The sequence below is a fragment of the Numida meleagris genome, chromosome 1 (genome assembly GCF_002078875.1).
Source record: "Numida meleagris isolate 19003 breed g44 Domestic line chromosome 1, NumMel1.0, whole genome shotgun sequence".
NCBI lineage: Eukaryota > Metazoa > Chordata > Aves > Galliformes > Numididae > Numida > Numida meleagris.
This window is the reverse complement of record NC_034409.1, coordinates 40,236,042-40,251,888: the sequence shown is the minus strand read 5'-3', so window position 1 is coordinate 40,251,888 and position 15,847 is coordinate 40,236,042. Positions and strand designations below refer to the sequence as shown.

At 39.4% G+C, this 15,847-nt stretch overlaps 1 protein-coding gene across 5 annotated transcripts in view; it reads right to left on the bottom strand.

Annotated features, from left to right (window-relative positions):
- The window catches only part of OTOGL (otogelin like), a 96,503-nt gene extending 87,973 nt beyond the window's left edge, over nt 1-8,530 (bottom strand). For all 5 annotated transcript variants that reach the window (XR_002434669.1, XR_002434670.1, XM_021385251.1 and 2 more), the window contains exons 1-7: nt 8,389-8,530; nt 8,124-8,297; nt 7,172-7,211; nt 6,033-6,081; nt 4,060-4,120; nt 3,014-3,112; nt 2,218-2,372 (exon numbers count right to left, since the gene is read on the bottom strand). Coding sequence is in view for 3 of the 5 variants with exons in the window: in XM_021385251.1 (XP_021240926.1) it covers nt 2,218-2,372; nt 3,014-3,112; nt 4,060-4,120; nt 6,033-6,081; nt 7,172-7,211; nt 8,124-8,232 (513 nt within the window). In the remaining 2 variants the exon portion in view is untranslated. The remainder of the gene's footprint in view (nt 1-2,217; nt 2,373-3,013; nt 3,113-4,059; nt 4,121-6,032; nt 6,082-7,171; nt 7,212-8,123; nt 8,298-8,388) is intronic.

The following is a 15,847-nucleotide window of genomic DNA, read 5'->3' as shown; positions in this document are numbered from 1 at the left end:
ATGTAGATAGGGTCATGACCCAGGGTATTGGCTTGACTCTCTCATCAGCTTCCCAGTTTGAGCACAGCAAGTGGAACTCAACCAGAGAAAGACCTGCAAAATAGTGTGTCTCATGGCTATAGGCAGCATGTGACTTCCATGACTTTCCACTACTAGAGGAAGGTGTAAAATAGATCTCAGATGTGTGCTTCTAGAAATGAAAACCACACAATTATTATCTCTGCATGTCCACAGGTTTTTTGGCAATAAAGTAGATCTCAAATAAAAAATAATGTATTATCACACCTAGAAATAGGCATGATGTGCCAGCATGCATTGTTTTTACAGTTTGGCAAAAAGGATGCTACCTTTGTAGCTGGGATTCCACTGCAATCCCAGCCATCAGCATTGCAGAGTGTGACTCCTGCAGTGCAGGAACATCCTTGTCCCCATAGATAATACAATTTGTGCTGGCCAGGGTGTGCTCTCAGGATATGAAAACTGTGGACTCAGATTTATTCTGACTGACTGTTCAAATGCTCTAACCGGTCAAACACTACTATGACTTTATGTGACATTTTTCTTGGAGAAGGATGGGAGTTGTGTTGTCAGTTTTCTTGACAGTGCTGTGACGCTAAATAGATGAGTAACTGTGAAACATTTTGCCAGCATAGTAGTAGGGGCTGTAATTAGAAACCAGCACTCTCACTTTTTCAGAGAAGATCTACTGGTAAACAAAAACAGTGCTTACATGTACATTAACTAATCTTTGTATGCTGACACTTAATGCTGGAAGTAAAAGACAGTTACTGTTTCTTTGAGTGAAATAAACCAAGTCAGTAAAAGCATTAAGGATTTCATCTGTATAAAGAAAGTCATAATTACAGACATAGTAAACGTTGCTAGTATCGACAAATGGTTTCTATGTAAGCCTGGCCTAAGATAGAAACACAATCAAGAAAAATCAAAATAATTGTTTTGTTCTCTTCTTCTCTACAGATGTGGATTGTTAAAATCAGAAGGACCATAATGTGAGCATTTGGCAAGGTTTTCTGCTCTCCACAGCCCAGCTGGCACTGACTGTAATGCTTCAGCATTACTTGCTATTTTTTTTATTAAATATTTTTAGGTTTTTAAAAAATGAGACATTTATTCTAGCAATGGTAGCTTCTCTCCTTCCAGAGCATTGGGTATCCACCAAAATACTGATTTTAGATTTTAATATAATCCTGGGTTTTGCTACGGCATTTTAAGAAATCTCCTAGAATATCATAGCTGCACACTGAATCTAAAGAATTGAAATGAAATAATGGAAGGCAGATAGCATTTGCCTATGACCTGAGTGAGTGGAAATGACAGATTAAAATTATCTGGATGCTACTATTCAGGGGGTAAGGAAGTCACTTACTTTTTAATGAAAACAGCTCCTTGGAGAAGGAATCAGAATCTAGATCTGTCTTTGCTCCTGTGACCACTGTACCACCATGTCTGCATTACAATTAGGACCCCTCTAATTCTTCCCCTTGCTGAATCAGCAACAATTGTAGAAAATATAACATAATGAGCTTATGTCCTCTTCACACAGTCACCTTCCTTCAAAGGCAGCACAGTTTTGAATTCTCACTCATCTCAAAATCATTAACCATGGGTACTCAGCAATCTGAAGAAGTTTCTAAAAAGAGTGCCTCCCGTACATAGGTCAGGATGAAGGCTTCTGAGTTGTTAAACTTCCCTGCATGACGCAGAGGTAAACCAAAATTAGAACACAAATCCCCAGGGGGAACAGACTTTTCCATGGGCCAGGGGAGGCAGCTCCCCATCCTAGCATGCCAGTGGCTGCAGGTCAGGACCTGCTACTCTTGATTGCCCAGTCACCAGGCAGGTGATAGCTGTTTGCACTTCACTCAGCAATTCGGCACGTTCTGCAGTCTGACGGCTAAAGTTTATTGAAGTTTCCAAGGCCTGCTTTAAGACCCAACTTGCTACATGGGATTTCCCAGAGAGGAGAGAGCTGAGATCCTTTTTTAGCATAGAGGGACTAAGAAATACTATTTTTAATATACTGACTCTGATGATTATAATTTCGTTAGTGTTTTGAGTTACTGCTTAGACATTTTCCAGCAGCATAGTTTTACATGTAATGCAACAGTTTGATCCGTTTATTGTCTCTCTACTTACTTTATTTATGAAATACAGGAATACTTGGTATGTATTTCTAACATATGCTCTCATACTTACCCAAACAGTGTAACGTGGTTCTGGAGTACCACAGTCTTTTGCAAAAATATAGGAGCAATTTCCCGGAAAGTAGTAGTAGATGCCATCAAACGTTTCAAAATGATACTGTCCCCATGATTTGCAAATCCCATCTCGGTCCTTACCGTTATTAGGAACTGCAGAGAACACACTGAGTTTACAACTAGTACAGTAACAAAAAATGTACAGGTGCAGAAGTAAAACCTTAGAGTGGAAATAGAAGTTTATGAACAAAAGTAATAATAAGGATGAAAGATAACCTGACTTCATTTTTTTTTTTTTTAATCTTTAGAATGGAGTTTTAGTCCCACACAATCATTGTAAATTTTGAATTCACTTCAGTGAAGACATTTTGATTCTAAGTAGATGCAATGGATTACTGAAGATCTGGGATGATTCTTGGTATAGAAGATTCCAGAAACCAGTAGATTTAAAGAGTCAATTATTTTATTTGCAGTAAGTCACTCCATCTTTCTATCAGTTGTTCAGTTACACAGTTAAATAAAAAAGGTGGCCAGCTGCTGATGTATTAGACAGTGATCTATCTGTTATGGTATCTATGAACTGTCATAGTCCAGATGCTATAACCTAAGCATTTGTGATGTTGCTCTACATACTTCCCTAACATATAATTTCAGTCCTCTTGTTTCTAGTGGAATGATGTTCCACTACTACAAAAGGAATCACAAAAGTTATGTTGACAACATTGTTTTAAAAACCTTCCCTTTGAATATCACTTGAACTGAAAACTCGATTAATCCTTTGGCCCCAGACTTACCAATTTGGCACCTGCTTCCTTGAGCCTGAAATAACTGACAATCACAGTCACCTGCCTCTGTGCAACCTGCTCCGTTAAGGCACTTTTGAGGACACAAACCTGTCAGCAAGCACAGCAGCCTTTTAGTAGATAAAGTATTTTTCAAATAGGTTGAGACTCACATTAGATATTTATTCTAAAATCATGAATGTCCATATTAGCTAAGAAAATTAACCAACAACGCTCTCTTTTTAACATTTACTTAATTTTATACTTTGTGTTCCTTGGTCAAAAGACAAAGTTCTCCCTCTTTTAGTCTGAGATTTGTACACTAACAGAGGAGCAAAAGGTCAATCTCCTCCCAGAAAACAAAAGGTCAAGTTCCCATGTAAAGAAACCAAATCCCAGTCCTCCTGATCTAGAAATACACAGGACAAAGATTATTTTAATTGACCAAGTTCAGCACAACTCACACATATGTTCATCTCCTCCCTCTTAGGCATTACAGCAAAGGGTCTGTTCACATTATTAACGGTCTAGAATATATTGTAGAGTCAAAACTGGTTAAAAATAATTCTCACTGCATGCTAAAAGATTGTAAAAGGTTATTTCTGCTGAAGAGGTGACTGAAGTCAGAAATGTAAGATTCCATGGGAATGGTTTGTTTTATGTTATAATTAGTAATTATTTCTAAAAACAGTTTCATTAAAGGGTTTTGTAGCCTGTTTGGAAGTTAAGACCTCACTGTCTACCAACTATTCACTGAGGTTCGTCTAAATCAGAGCTCCCCAGAAGAGGAAGAGAAAGAGGTTTTCAAGTTTCAGGTTTGCAGATAGTTGCCTTCCTTCCCAGGGAGGAATTATAATCCTAGATACAAATATTTACAATGCTGACAGAATTATTTTGGAAGTACATTTTCAACTGGAAATTTCTGCAATTTAATGAGGATAAAATGAGATAATGGGATAAGGCAGGGTTTTGTAGTGGAAAAGCCCATGACAAAACAGGAGGCTGGTGGGAGGGCAGAGTGTTCAGTAGCATCTCCTCCAAGGGAGAGTAGCACTGACCTCTTGGTGGGCTCCATGTCAAGGTCCCATTTAGGTGTGACTGAGGAGATGCAGCTCGAGCCTATCAGAGAAACACAAAAGCAAAATTGGGGTGTTTGTTATTTACAGATTTGCCAGTACAAGCCCAGGGCCTTGGGTTAGGACTTGGCAGGTTGTTTCAGCACAGGAGAATCACCCTGTGGCTTGTCCAGCACATGGCACAGCCTCACGTGCTATGGACAGATCTGCAGCCCAGACCATTAGGAAAGGCAGCACTTGTGGGGAGGGAAAGCATAGTTTAGGGGAACAGAGAACTATACAGCAGTATACTGCGGTCACCACTGGCCTTCTCTCCATGCCCTCTGCTTCACCAGTGCCAATGAACCAGCAGAGCTCCACCAAGGGAGATCCCTGTTTATGTTTGGGAGGAATAGTGAGGGTCCTGAGAAGCCTCCTGCCTTTTTAACTTCCATCAGATACAAAGAGTTGGAGAGCGTGGGGATGCAATATCCCTCCTTCCCCAGATTCCCCTAACTCATGCCCTGCAACACTCCCTGATCATCTGATTGTGGCCACTTCAGCTGTGATGGATTTCACATCCCGCCTGAGACTCTTCAGAACTGCATTTCAGCTCATACCAAACAAAAGAGGAGACAGATCTGCCTGATCTGCATCCTGTCTTCTGGAGGAATAGGGGGGCAGGGGACTGTAAGGAAGTCCTGGGTTCTGACCCAGCACTCTGCTGTTGCAGTTTGTCATGTCACATCAACCCTTCCGAGAACCAAACAAGCCTCACATGACAAGCACTCCAGGGCTTTTGCCCCCACTGGACTAAAAAGTTTACCACCGTGAAGTGCTTGGTAGTTAGATATTTTCCACTACATTTATTCATAGCTATTTTAAATCCTTTTGTTTTACAAAGCTTTGTCCGTTTGCTTAAGAAGTTGTTCTTCCCTGTGTTTTTTTAATTCTCTCTCCGAGTATTACAAGAAAGAAATTACATTCCCATACTCCCATGCTCCCCACACATATATACAGCAGCCTTCAGCTGCACACATGAGCAAAACAAATCACTTAAGCCTCCACTGGTGAAATACTCTTCTTTTGTGAATCCTGCTTCACCTCTGGAGCTTGAGCTAACAGATCTCAGTGTGAACAGCACTGTACGATAAACAAATCAGGTGAAGTCCCACCAATGCTTTGCACGTAAATACTTCTTCCTGCAATTGGAAACAATTTGATGCACCCATGCAGCACAATCTGTCTGAAACCAATCTGAAGTGAAGCATCTTCCTAGTGAGGAGAAGAGGCTTGACTCACCTCAGAGTTATGTTTCGTACTGGCTGCCTTCTGTCTTCATCAGGAGACGTAAATCTCCAAGAGACTGAGAGAAAACAATTCATGGTTGTGTTGCAGGCTGTCTGCAAGAGCCAGAGCAGAAGCTTTGGGCTCCATGCCTGTCCCTGTAGAAGGGGGCTGCATTCCTTGGGCTCTGTAGCCCAAGATGTTTACCCACAGGGGAACGAGATTCCCCTTTACTGTTAAATTGCAGTCAGACATCACCTGTGCAAGGCAGCGGGGTGGGGTGGAGTGGGACAGCTGTCAGGCTGCAGTGGTGGGACCCAGGGCTGGGCTGAAGCCACTGCCACCACCACAGGCAGTATCCTCTTCTGCAGTCATCACTGTGTTTTGCATCAAACACTAACAGCTTTCTGTTCACCTTCACAAAAAGCAGAAGAGCAGTGGTGTTATTTCCATGGTGTGCGTCAGCTGTTCTGTCGGGGCGGGTGATTCAGCGAGCTTTCACCAGGAGTGAATGAATGCGTGAGGCCATGGGCCTCGGCTGGAGGCAGCACGTAGGGAACAGTGGCTCCTCCTCACCGTCCTCCAGTTACCATGGCCTTACTCCTTACAAAGGCCCCATTGTCACAGCAGCAAAGCCCCTGAGCAGAACAGGGGGAGGAATTCCCCACTCTTTCGGAGGTATAACCTACCTCTGTTGTTAAGAGATCTCTTTTCTGTCGAGTTGCATTAAACTCATTTCTGGAAGAAAACAAAAAGGATCTTGTATAACCAAAGGTCCCCGGAGCAGCCTGAATAAGCAGTTCCCCAGAGAGAAGTGTATCTCTCTGATTACCATCACTTTATCAAAGAGGTCTTTCTTGGGTTAACATTTAAAATGGTGATTCTTTTTTTCTTTTTGTGGTCTCATTTTACAGAATTCAACAGCGCTCCAACCTCTGCTCTCAGACATCAGGGAGGTATGGGGGGGGCTTGTTTGGGAGAGGAAAATAGGGAGAACAAGCTTATACGACAGGATACAAAACTACAAAGCAGATTCATAGGTACTTGAATGCTAGTGTGCGACAGTGAGTTGCCCTAAGTGTGATTTAAATACATTGGCATAGTGCTTTTAATAGCAAGAGATTACTCACCAGCAGTAATTGCTGACTTAAATTTGTGATTTCGTTTAGAAACAAGGGCAGCAGACTATAAAGCATGCTTGGTTTTACCAACAATCCAAGAGGGAATATCATTCGATATGTATGTGTGTTCACTAAATACAGAGGTCACTAGACATCCAAAGCTATGTCCGACTGGACACTTCTACTAAAATTGATGGCATAGTTCCCATTTAATTCAATGGGATCAGGAACATTTCCTAGTTTGGGTTTTGTTTGGATTTCAGCTTCTACATGAAAACTTGTATTGAAAATGTTTACTTTATGGCTGTATAGCACTTACTTTTCTGTGCTTCAAATAGCAGCTAGGATTTTATCATGCAATTAAAATCATAGAAGGATGCTCATTTAATGTATTTTTCCAGACATAAAATAATGATCTCATCTTGGTTTCATTCCATTACTCCTTGAAGCTTTCTTGAGACTATAGAAGTATCATTTTTCATAAGTGCCTTCATTTTTCAAATGGAGGATTCATTCTCTTCATATAAATTCTTTGAAAAGAATTGTAAACATTCTGAAAGTGTGTTTTACATCCAATGCACATGTACATGACAACTTACATGGCAAATTCAAGACTGTATTTTACTTTCTAACTTGCACCACAACAGAGAAGCCTTACACATCTTTGTTTTGTTCATAGGACTTAACAAAGAAGGAATAAAACTTACCTTGAAGTCCTTCTCAAAAGAGAAAGCTTGCAATAAGTTCCTGTAGATTAAAAAATTGAAGTAAATATTTTTCTACAGCCTCACTCTGCATTTGGCCAATAACCTGACTGAATTGTGTTCTCGATAAAATAGTTAATGAACCTGTTTTCTGAAGTATCTTTACACAACCTTCTTCTCTTCACAAGGAATCTAGCAACAGATGCTTTCCTTTCTGAAAGCTTGATTCTTGCAAATGCTCACAACCTGCAAGTTCCCATGGTCTCAGCTCTGGCACATCCTACCACCAAAAAGAGCAAAGCATTCATATTTCTTCAGAGGCTTAGCCCACATCTAGTAAAACATAAGAGGTGCTCAGAGCTATCCAGAGTCAAACTTCTAGAGCAGTAACCTGTAATCGTTTTCTGATTATTAGTTATAAAACGCGATTCTATCATGTTCTTATGTTGTCTTAGAAATCTTTATAATCGCTGCAGAAAAGCTACCTACAAGATCTATTTGCAGTGCATATGCTTATAAATTAAAAGTATTGCTTCTATAGCCAGAGGAACAACTGTTTCTTTTAACATTCCAAAAATGCTTAAAAACACTGCAGGTGCAATCTGATCAAACAAAATTATACCTTGTTGAAATTAATTACCAGCTTACTCATCTGACAATAATGGCAATGAACCAAAGAAAGTTAAACTTCATTCCTTAATAACTTTTGTTAGAAAATTCAAACATAAAAATGTATCTTTAAAAACAAAAAATGCTATATTTTAGCTTCAACACCTGTCATTAAGAATGGAGAAATACATAACAGTTTTTTAACCTGCAAAATTTGTTTTATTAACTCCAATAAGAGTCAAAAATATTGGTTTATGATAGAAAAATAAGCAGACATACTAATAAAATATTCACAAAACTCATTGTAGAAGTTAGTATTACTGCAAAAATGGAATAAACTTCTTACCTTGCAAAGAGGACAGCAGTGAATGAAGCAAGAATATACTCCACGGTATCATTAAATTGAGCTTTCCCACAATGTTCATTTCAGTATAACTTAGGAATAGGAAATTCATCCAAATTAATGGCTTTGACTATGATGGCATCTTCTAACTGTGTCTTCCTACAGTGTATTTAGATCCTTTAAAATTTAGATAATTGAATGCATTATTTAAAATAATACAATACAAAAAGGAAAAGAAAAGGAGACATCAAGCTTGGTAGATACATACAGCTTCAGGAGCTTAGCAAGCGTTGCGTACAACTTTCTGGCTGCATGTCTCTCATTAGAAATGCATGGTAACTGCTCAGCAGAGTCTGTATTAGTTACACGTTCACCAGACCTGCGAGCATTACTCCTCTGTTGAATTCAATTGGCCCTTTATAACACAGCAGACAATGACACAGAAATTTTGCCATGTTGTGACGCTTTGAGAGATCCTTCAGTCGTCATTACGCCTTTGTGTGCTTTGACACTTGCGTTATTTGCTGCCCTTCTTGTTGTAGTAAACAGTTTTAGCAAGATCCTGCAATTACGTTAGTGCGTAAAATAGAACCAGATCATTTTGGAAATTAACATATTAATATTCTTCATCTGTTCTAAAAGGAGAGACCCAAAATGCCATTAAATAATACACCTGGATTTTTAAGAATATTTTGGATACATTTTTGTGTAGTTTGCTGTTTTCATCAAGGAAAGCTTCCCAGAAGGTAATATAGTAGTTCAATTTAAAAAAAAATACACATTTTGAAAATTTCATATTATCAAAAAAAATTATTTTAAGAGAGAAAAGAAGTGAATGGGACCAATAGGTTTTGTTTCTAATTTTCATTAAAATAGAACAATATAATTTTACCAAAACTAGACAAGAACATATTTTAAAAATGTAAGAATCTTACCCACTTTACTCTAAACATTAATAGAATAATTAAGAAGTGAAGTTTTCAATCAATTGAATCATTTGTGAAGCCTATCTTATGCCTAGCTCTCCATTCCTCCCAGCATGTACTTCATAAGATGCTGGGAGCATTCTGCACAAGGTGGCTGTGGACTAAATAAAATTCATAAATAGATGGTCTCTTGGGTAAAAATTTCTTCCATTGATTCTTTCAGCCCTTTACTCTTCCCCTCTCTCCAGCTGGAGTAGAAGAGGCAAAGGAAAACACACAAACTTTCTAACCACAGACATACATTTATGTCCACACAGCAGTACTCACTCAGGTTTGGGATCATTGGCAGTCCAAGGATATTTACTGCAAACTGATATACATTACAACAGTATGCCATGGTTCAAGTATTTCTTAAGAATTATTTTTATTACTGACTATATCTAAGTGACTCTGTATCTAGCTTTCTATTTATATATATATGTCCACAAAATATTGATCAGACACTGAGATCAGTTATCTGTCCATCTTGTGTTTCATTATTCTGTAAATCCTAAAGGAAACATATTTACACCATTCACATTTCAAGTAGATTTTTGCTTTGTTTTTACTTCTGACTAACTCCGGGCTAGTCCCATTTCACAGAATGCTTATCTGCAGCAAGAACACATCTTCTAGTTTGGTTTCATCTGCTTCACAACATCCAAAACCACTCCAGTCTGCAAGCTGAGGAAAAAGAAGTGAGCTCCTGATCCAAATTAATGCACTAATGTAGTCATGCTCACAGACTGCAGACACTTTATGTGGGCATCTATCTTGGAGGTAGCAGGGGATAATGAATGTTTCATGCTTTCATAAATCACTTGTTAGAGGAAGGTGCCTTGAGGTTACTGTAGAGCTTCCAAATTACAGAATTGCACAGAATCACAGGGATTGGAAAGAACCTCTGGAGATAATCAAGTCCAGCCCCTCTGTTAGAGCATGTTCCCTAGAGTAAGTTACCCAGGAAAGAATCCAGGTAGGTTTTGAATATCTCCAGAGAAGGGGACTCCACAACATCTCCAGGCAGCTTGTTCCAGTGCTTTGCCACCCTTGAAGTAAAAAAGGTTTTCCTCATGTTCAGATGGAACTTCTTGTGTTCCAGTTTGTGCCCATTGCCCCTTGTTCTGTCAGTGGGCAGTGCTGAAAAGAGCCTGGCCTCAGCCAGTTAACTCCCACCCTTTAGATATTTATAAGCATTGATAAGATCCCCCCTCCAGGCTGGCAAGTCCCAAGTCTCTCAGCCTTTCCTCATAAGGGAGATGTTTCTGGCCCCTAATCATCTTTGTGGCCCTCTGCTGGACTCTCTCCTGTAGTTCCCTGTCTTTCTTGAACTGAGGAGACCAGAACTGGACACAGTGCTCCAGATATGGCTTCACCAGGGCAAAGTAGAGGGGAGGATCACTTCTCTCCACCTGCTGGCCACATTCTTTTTAGTGCACTCCAGGATACACTGGCCTTCTTGGTCACAGGGACATACTGCTGGGTCATGGTCAACCTGTTGTCTACCAGGACATACAGCTCCTTCTCTGCATAACAATTTTCCAGCAGGTTGGCCCCTAACCTGTATTGATGCTTGCAGTTATTGCTCACCAGGTATAGGCCCTTGTTGAACCTCACAGCATTCCTCTCTGCCCAACTCTCCAGTCTGTCCAGGTCTCCTAAATGGCAGCACAGCTTCCTGGTGTGTCAGCCACTCTTCCCAGCTTTGAATCATCAGCAAACTTACCAAGAGCACTCTATCCCTTCATTCAGATCATTTATGAAGATGTTAAACAAGACCAGTCCGAGTACCAACCCCTGGGGAACTCCACTAGCTACAGGCCTCCAACTAGACTCTGCTACTGATCAGAACCCTCTGAACTCAGCCAGTCAGTCAGTTCTCAATCCACCTCACTGCACACTCAACTGTCTCACACATTCTAAGCTTATTTACAAGGATGTTATTGGAGACAGCATCAAAAGCCTTGCTGAAGTTGATGCACAGAACATTCACTACTCTCCTCTCATCTACCCAGCCAGTCATGACATCACAGGTGGCTACCACATTGGTCAAGTATGATTTCCCCTTGATGAATCCATGTTGACTACTCTCGATAACCTTCTTTTCTTCCAATTGCTTGGAGATTATATCACCTTCCCAGGGATGGAGCTGAGACCATTACCGGTCTCGGAGCTATTTTCCTTTGAAGCTAAGTCTGACATTCCAAACTCTTCTAAGAAACCTGACCAGGGATTTTTCCATTCCTCAAGCTGATATTTCTCACCATTAATATAAATTAGCTCTTTTTAACAGAAGCTGTTAAAATGACTTTTTTTATGTATATACAATTTTTCTAAAATAAAGTTGAGGGAGGATTAGTGGCATAGTAGTATTTCCTAGTTGCTTAACTTCTAACATCTAAAAAGTAGGCCAAGCCTACTTTACAATCTGTAAAGAGACTTTTTAAGAGCTAGAGCAATTGGTTTCATTAGGGATATCTCCGCTCAAGACAGGGTAGGAAATAGCACAGTCCCAAGCAGATGAAGGACATTAACTAATAAGGGAAAAGAATTATTCAGCCAAGTACACTGAACTGTAACTCAAAGGACTATATTAAGAAATTTAAAAAAAAGAAAATCACATTATGCCCGGGCAATGACTTTGTTACCTACACAAGTAGTAGAAAACTCACAGATTGAGACTTCTGGAAAACATGAACAAGAACAATGAATTAGAAAATAATTACTTTGGTAATAAAACAAACACAATATGGAAAACATGCTAGCCTACATTTAAAAGAATGCTAGAGTTACATTTTCAATTTTCAAGTTATAGATTTTTTGTTAAAAGTGAAAATAAAAAATTTCAATACCAATATATTTGAATATTATACTTGTAGTGGAAATGCTAAGTCACAGCCTGAACCAGTGACTGAGCACCTGGTCGGAAGGCAGGGCCAACCCAGGGAAGCTCAGGTGCATGCAATGCCCCTGAGTGACAGGAAGGGGTGGAGCCAGGATCCACATTTAAGGGTTGGCAGTGAAGACAAAGGTATCTTGCTGGAGATTCCTGTGTATTTGAGGCTTTCTGGAGGTATGTAGCTTCTTCCCTTTATTTCTGTGCCCACTGCTGTTGCATTTGAGGAGGTCCTTGCTTGCTGCAGCTAAGGGCCTTGCCACTCTGCTGTCACTGCTGCACTTTACATCATGTTAACAGTATTCAATGTGAGTTTGCCCAAGATTTTCCAACTTAGCATTTAAGAGGACTTAATTTTATATACAGGTTATGCATTTTTATCAGGTTTATAAGCAACAGTTAAGAAAACAACATCCTTCTTTGACTTGCATTCAAGCTTCTTCTGTTTTGGATTTGGCTCCATTATCATCACTAACAAAACATAGCACTTCTTAGAACTTATATTCCAGCCTTCATTGGACTGGTATTTTCAGTGAAGAATTCAAGTGGCACTACACTTTAATGTGTGTGTCAGATTTTCCTAAGGGTTAGCCTCAGTGAAAATAGTGAAAGAGCTAGAATGATACAAGGTTGGAGGCACTTACTCCAACTACTACCTCCCCAGCTGCTCAAAAACTTCCCCAGGGGCTTGAAGATCAAATTGCTAATATTTTTCTGTAGAACGGTGTCCATAGCTAGAGTAGATGCTGAATCACCAGAGCTTGATTTCCATGCCCAAAGAATCAGGACACTAGGAAAGGACTCTTATGAAAATGTTTTCTCCTTAAATCTTCCAAAAGCTTAAGACTTCGCTTTAATTACACTTCATCAGTGAAGTTAAGCCCTCTAGTGGTCAATTAGCCAACAACTATTTAAAGATCTTCAGCTATTCATGCAAGCAGACACTAGTCCAATTCCACAAACATTTCTCATCTAGAAAGCAAGTTTGTGGGAATGACATCACTCTCCAAGATTAATAGGGTATTTTCATAGGATCAGAGTTCAGTTCAGAAAGCATTTTTATTATGCTAAGAGGTTTTTGTTTAGAGAAATAATGTGCAGATATCATCTCTGGTTATATTAGTAGCAATGCAAGTTTTATTTTCAGCTTTTTCATAATAGAAAGAAAGTCCCTGGTTGTGGGCAGCAAAACTGATAAATCAGGTTTTCCCCATAACTGTGAAGACCACCTCTAAGGTTACTGGCTTTGAGTATTTCACTTCCCCTGACTCTGTGACTTTCACATCACAGGAATTTCATTTCCCCCCTTTTTCCCTGCATCTTACTAGCATAATAGCTAGGCAATCATCAGTTTTGGACAAGATGCAGTGTAAGGTATGTATGTGCCAATTGGCAGGCTAGTACACATTTCCTAAGCAATGAGTGAGCCATTGCTTGTCAATCACCACATGAGCCAAATAACTAAAAGGCTTATTTTTCCCCAGCTGAAGCTAATTAGCATCTATCAAGATGCCAGTTTTCACAAAACTCACAGGAATTCAGCAATTGCATTTGAAGTTATCCCTGCATAGTATCTTTTCCTTAGAGATCCAGGCTGCAAGTCAGAATATCACAGGTCTTAGCAGCCTGAGAGCCAGCATGCTTTGTGAGCAACTCTGTTCCAAGGTAGAAACTCTGAGGAACCCACTGAACAACAAATGGGTCAGATGTGAGGGTGCAGAAGTGAGAGACTAAGGAAAGCAAACCATGTATCTTGCCAAAGAGATTCAAGCATTTGAAATTTAATATATCATACACTTAACAACAAAACAATCATACACTTAAAAGAATACTGGTATGTAAATTGGCAGTATTATATACAACAGTCCTCTCCAATGAAAGTGTGAGAGAGGCTTGAATAACAGTTTTCTACTTCTATTCAGGTCATGTATTGCAGTATTTTGTGGCAGTCTCTCCCAGCTAAAATGGGAGTTGGATGGAGAATTCCTTTCCAGAAGGAATTTGTTCAAGTTACTCATTTAACTCGAGTTACTACACTTCAGTGAATGTGTTTTGAACAGAAGCTTTCACAAGAAAAATGAGAAAACTATAACAAGTGTCAATGTTTATAAAAAGCCTATGATAATCATTTTTCTAAATTAGAGCAAAAGGGCAATACTGTGCTTTGTGCTATGATCTGCATTTCCCAGCTCAACTCACAAGTCAGTTTAATTTTGTGTAGACATAGTACATTGAGATGACCTATCACTGAGTATGTGGGAAAATATCACATTGGATAGAAATCCTCCAAAAAATCTTGCGTATCAAGAAGCTCATATAACAGTTTCGGTATTGTCATACAAGTGTACAGAAGACGGGAAAAATATCTGACTTCAAAAGCAATACAGCAGAAGGTAGGCTGCTGTAGCTTGATTAGTCTTCCATGTTTCTTCCAGTTCCTCTTCAAATTGCTTTCCAAACAGAGGAAACAACAATGTGGGGCTGTTTCCATGCCAGTTGGGTCAACTCATATCCAAGTTCTCATTCAATCACTTGCAACTCTTCCAAGGGACAATTAGCCTTTCCAACAGCCTTTTCTTGGCACATCACATGTCTTACTCAGAACTTAACTCTCCCTCCTCCTAATAAGATTACTTCTGACATGAAGGTCTTCAAAGCTTCAATGAATAAGAAACTGGAACTTCTCCACCATTTCATAGTTTGATAAGCACATACCCTAAATATCTTTGAAAATTAGTCATATTTTCAACTCCAAATTTTTCACACATGCTTTCCTGAGGCTTTCCATTGCCTCACCTAGCCCATGACATAAGCAAATCTGGCAATCAAATCGATTTTTCTTATTAAAGCACTTGATGCTGTTCTCTATGTCTGTCTGTAGTAGTAGGATGAATAATTTAGATCCAATGTTATTTGCAAAACCAAGTCCTTTTTATGTTTTACAGTTACAAAATGCTGTTTTTGAAATAGAATATACTGGGTTTGTTATTTCAGAAAAAAGTTTCCTCCATTTAGACATTAATCCAGGAACCATGCTTGTTGTCCAGTAATAACTGAGTTGACTCTTTCTCCACATGTGTATATAATTACTTTGTTTTTAATGATGTGAACTTCTAATATAAAACTTAGAATACCTACCTGAATATATACTTTAGCACTCTGTTGAGGGAATTAGTGGAATAAATCACTCTGCCACTTGCCGTTAACAATACATCAACATAACCACTTCATGCAAATGAGCAGTATTCACTGTCAATTAATATTTCATGGTCATGTTGGGAACTTTACTAAAGCAGTGCTTCAAATGAATCTACAATGAAAATAAAATCCATTTGAAAGGACCCTAGTTGCCAACATGGAAGTGTGAAAAATACTTAATGCAGCATTACCCTAGGGCAGCGTACTAAGACAAGTCACATAATGCTTACCAGCTTGGAGTCAGGTACTCTCCTGCACATCACAGACCAAGTCAGTATGAAGGCTTTGACACTCTTGTGTGGAGAGAACATGGATCATCTCTGCCAGTAACACCAGGATCACTCAGTTCTCTGTAAAGGTCCATTTGCTTAGACGCAGCAGGAAGGTATGTATGTCTGCTTCAACAAACTGTTGCATATACCCAACCCACCAGCCACCACACCCCTCCCAAATAAGAGGATGTAAGCTTTTTATGTTCTGATAACCACACGTACATCCACGGTACAAGGCTATTCCTCATTACCAAGGCCCTGACAGTCTACCAAGATTTTCTTCAAAGAAAAAGAGCAAGAGCCATCTAGTTTTTCTTCGGTATTGATGGATTTGTGAACCACTCTGAAGGGAAAATTTATTTACCCATTAAAAAAATGCAATTTGAAAACATGGAA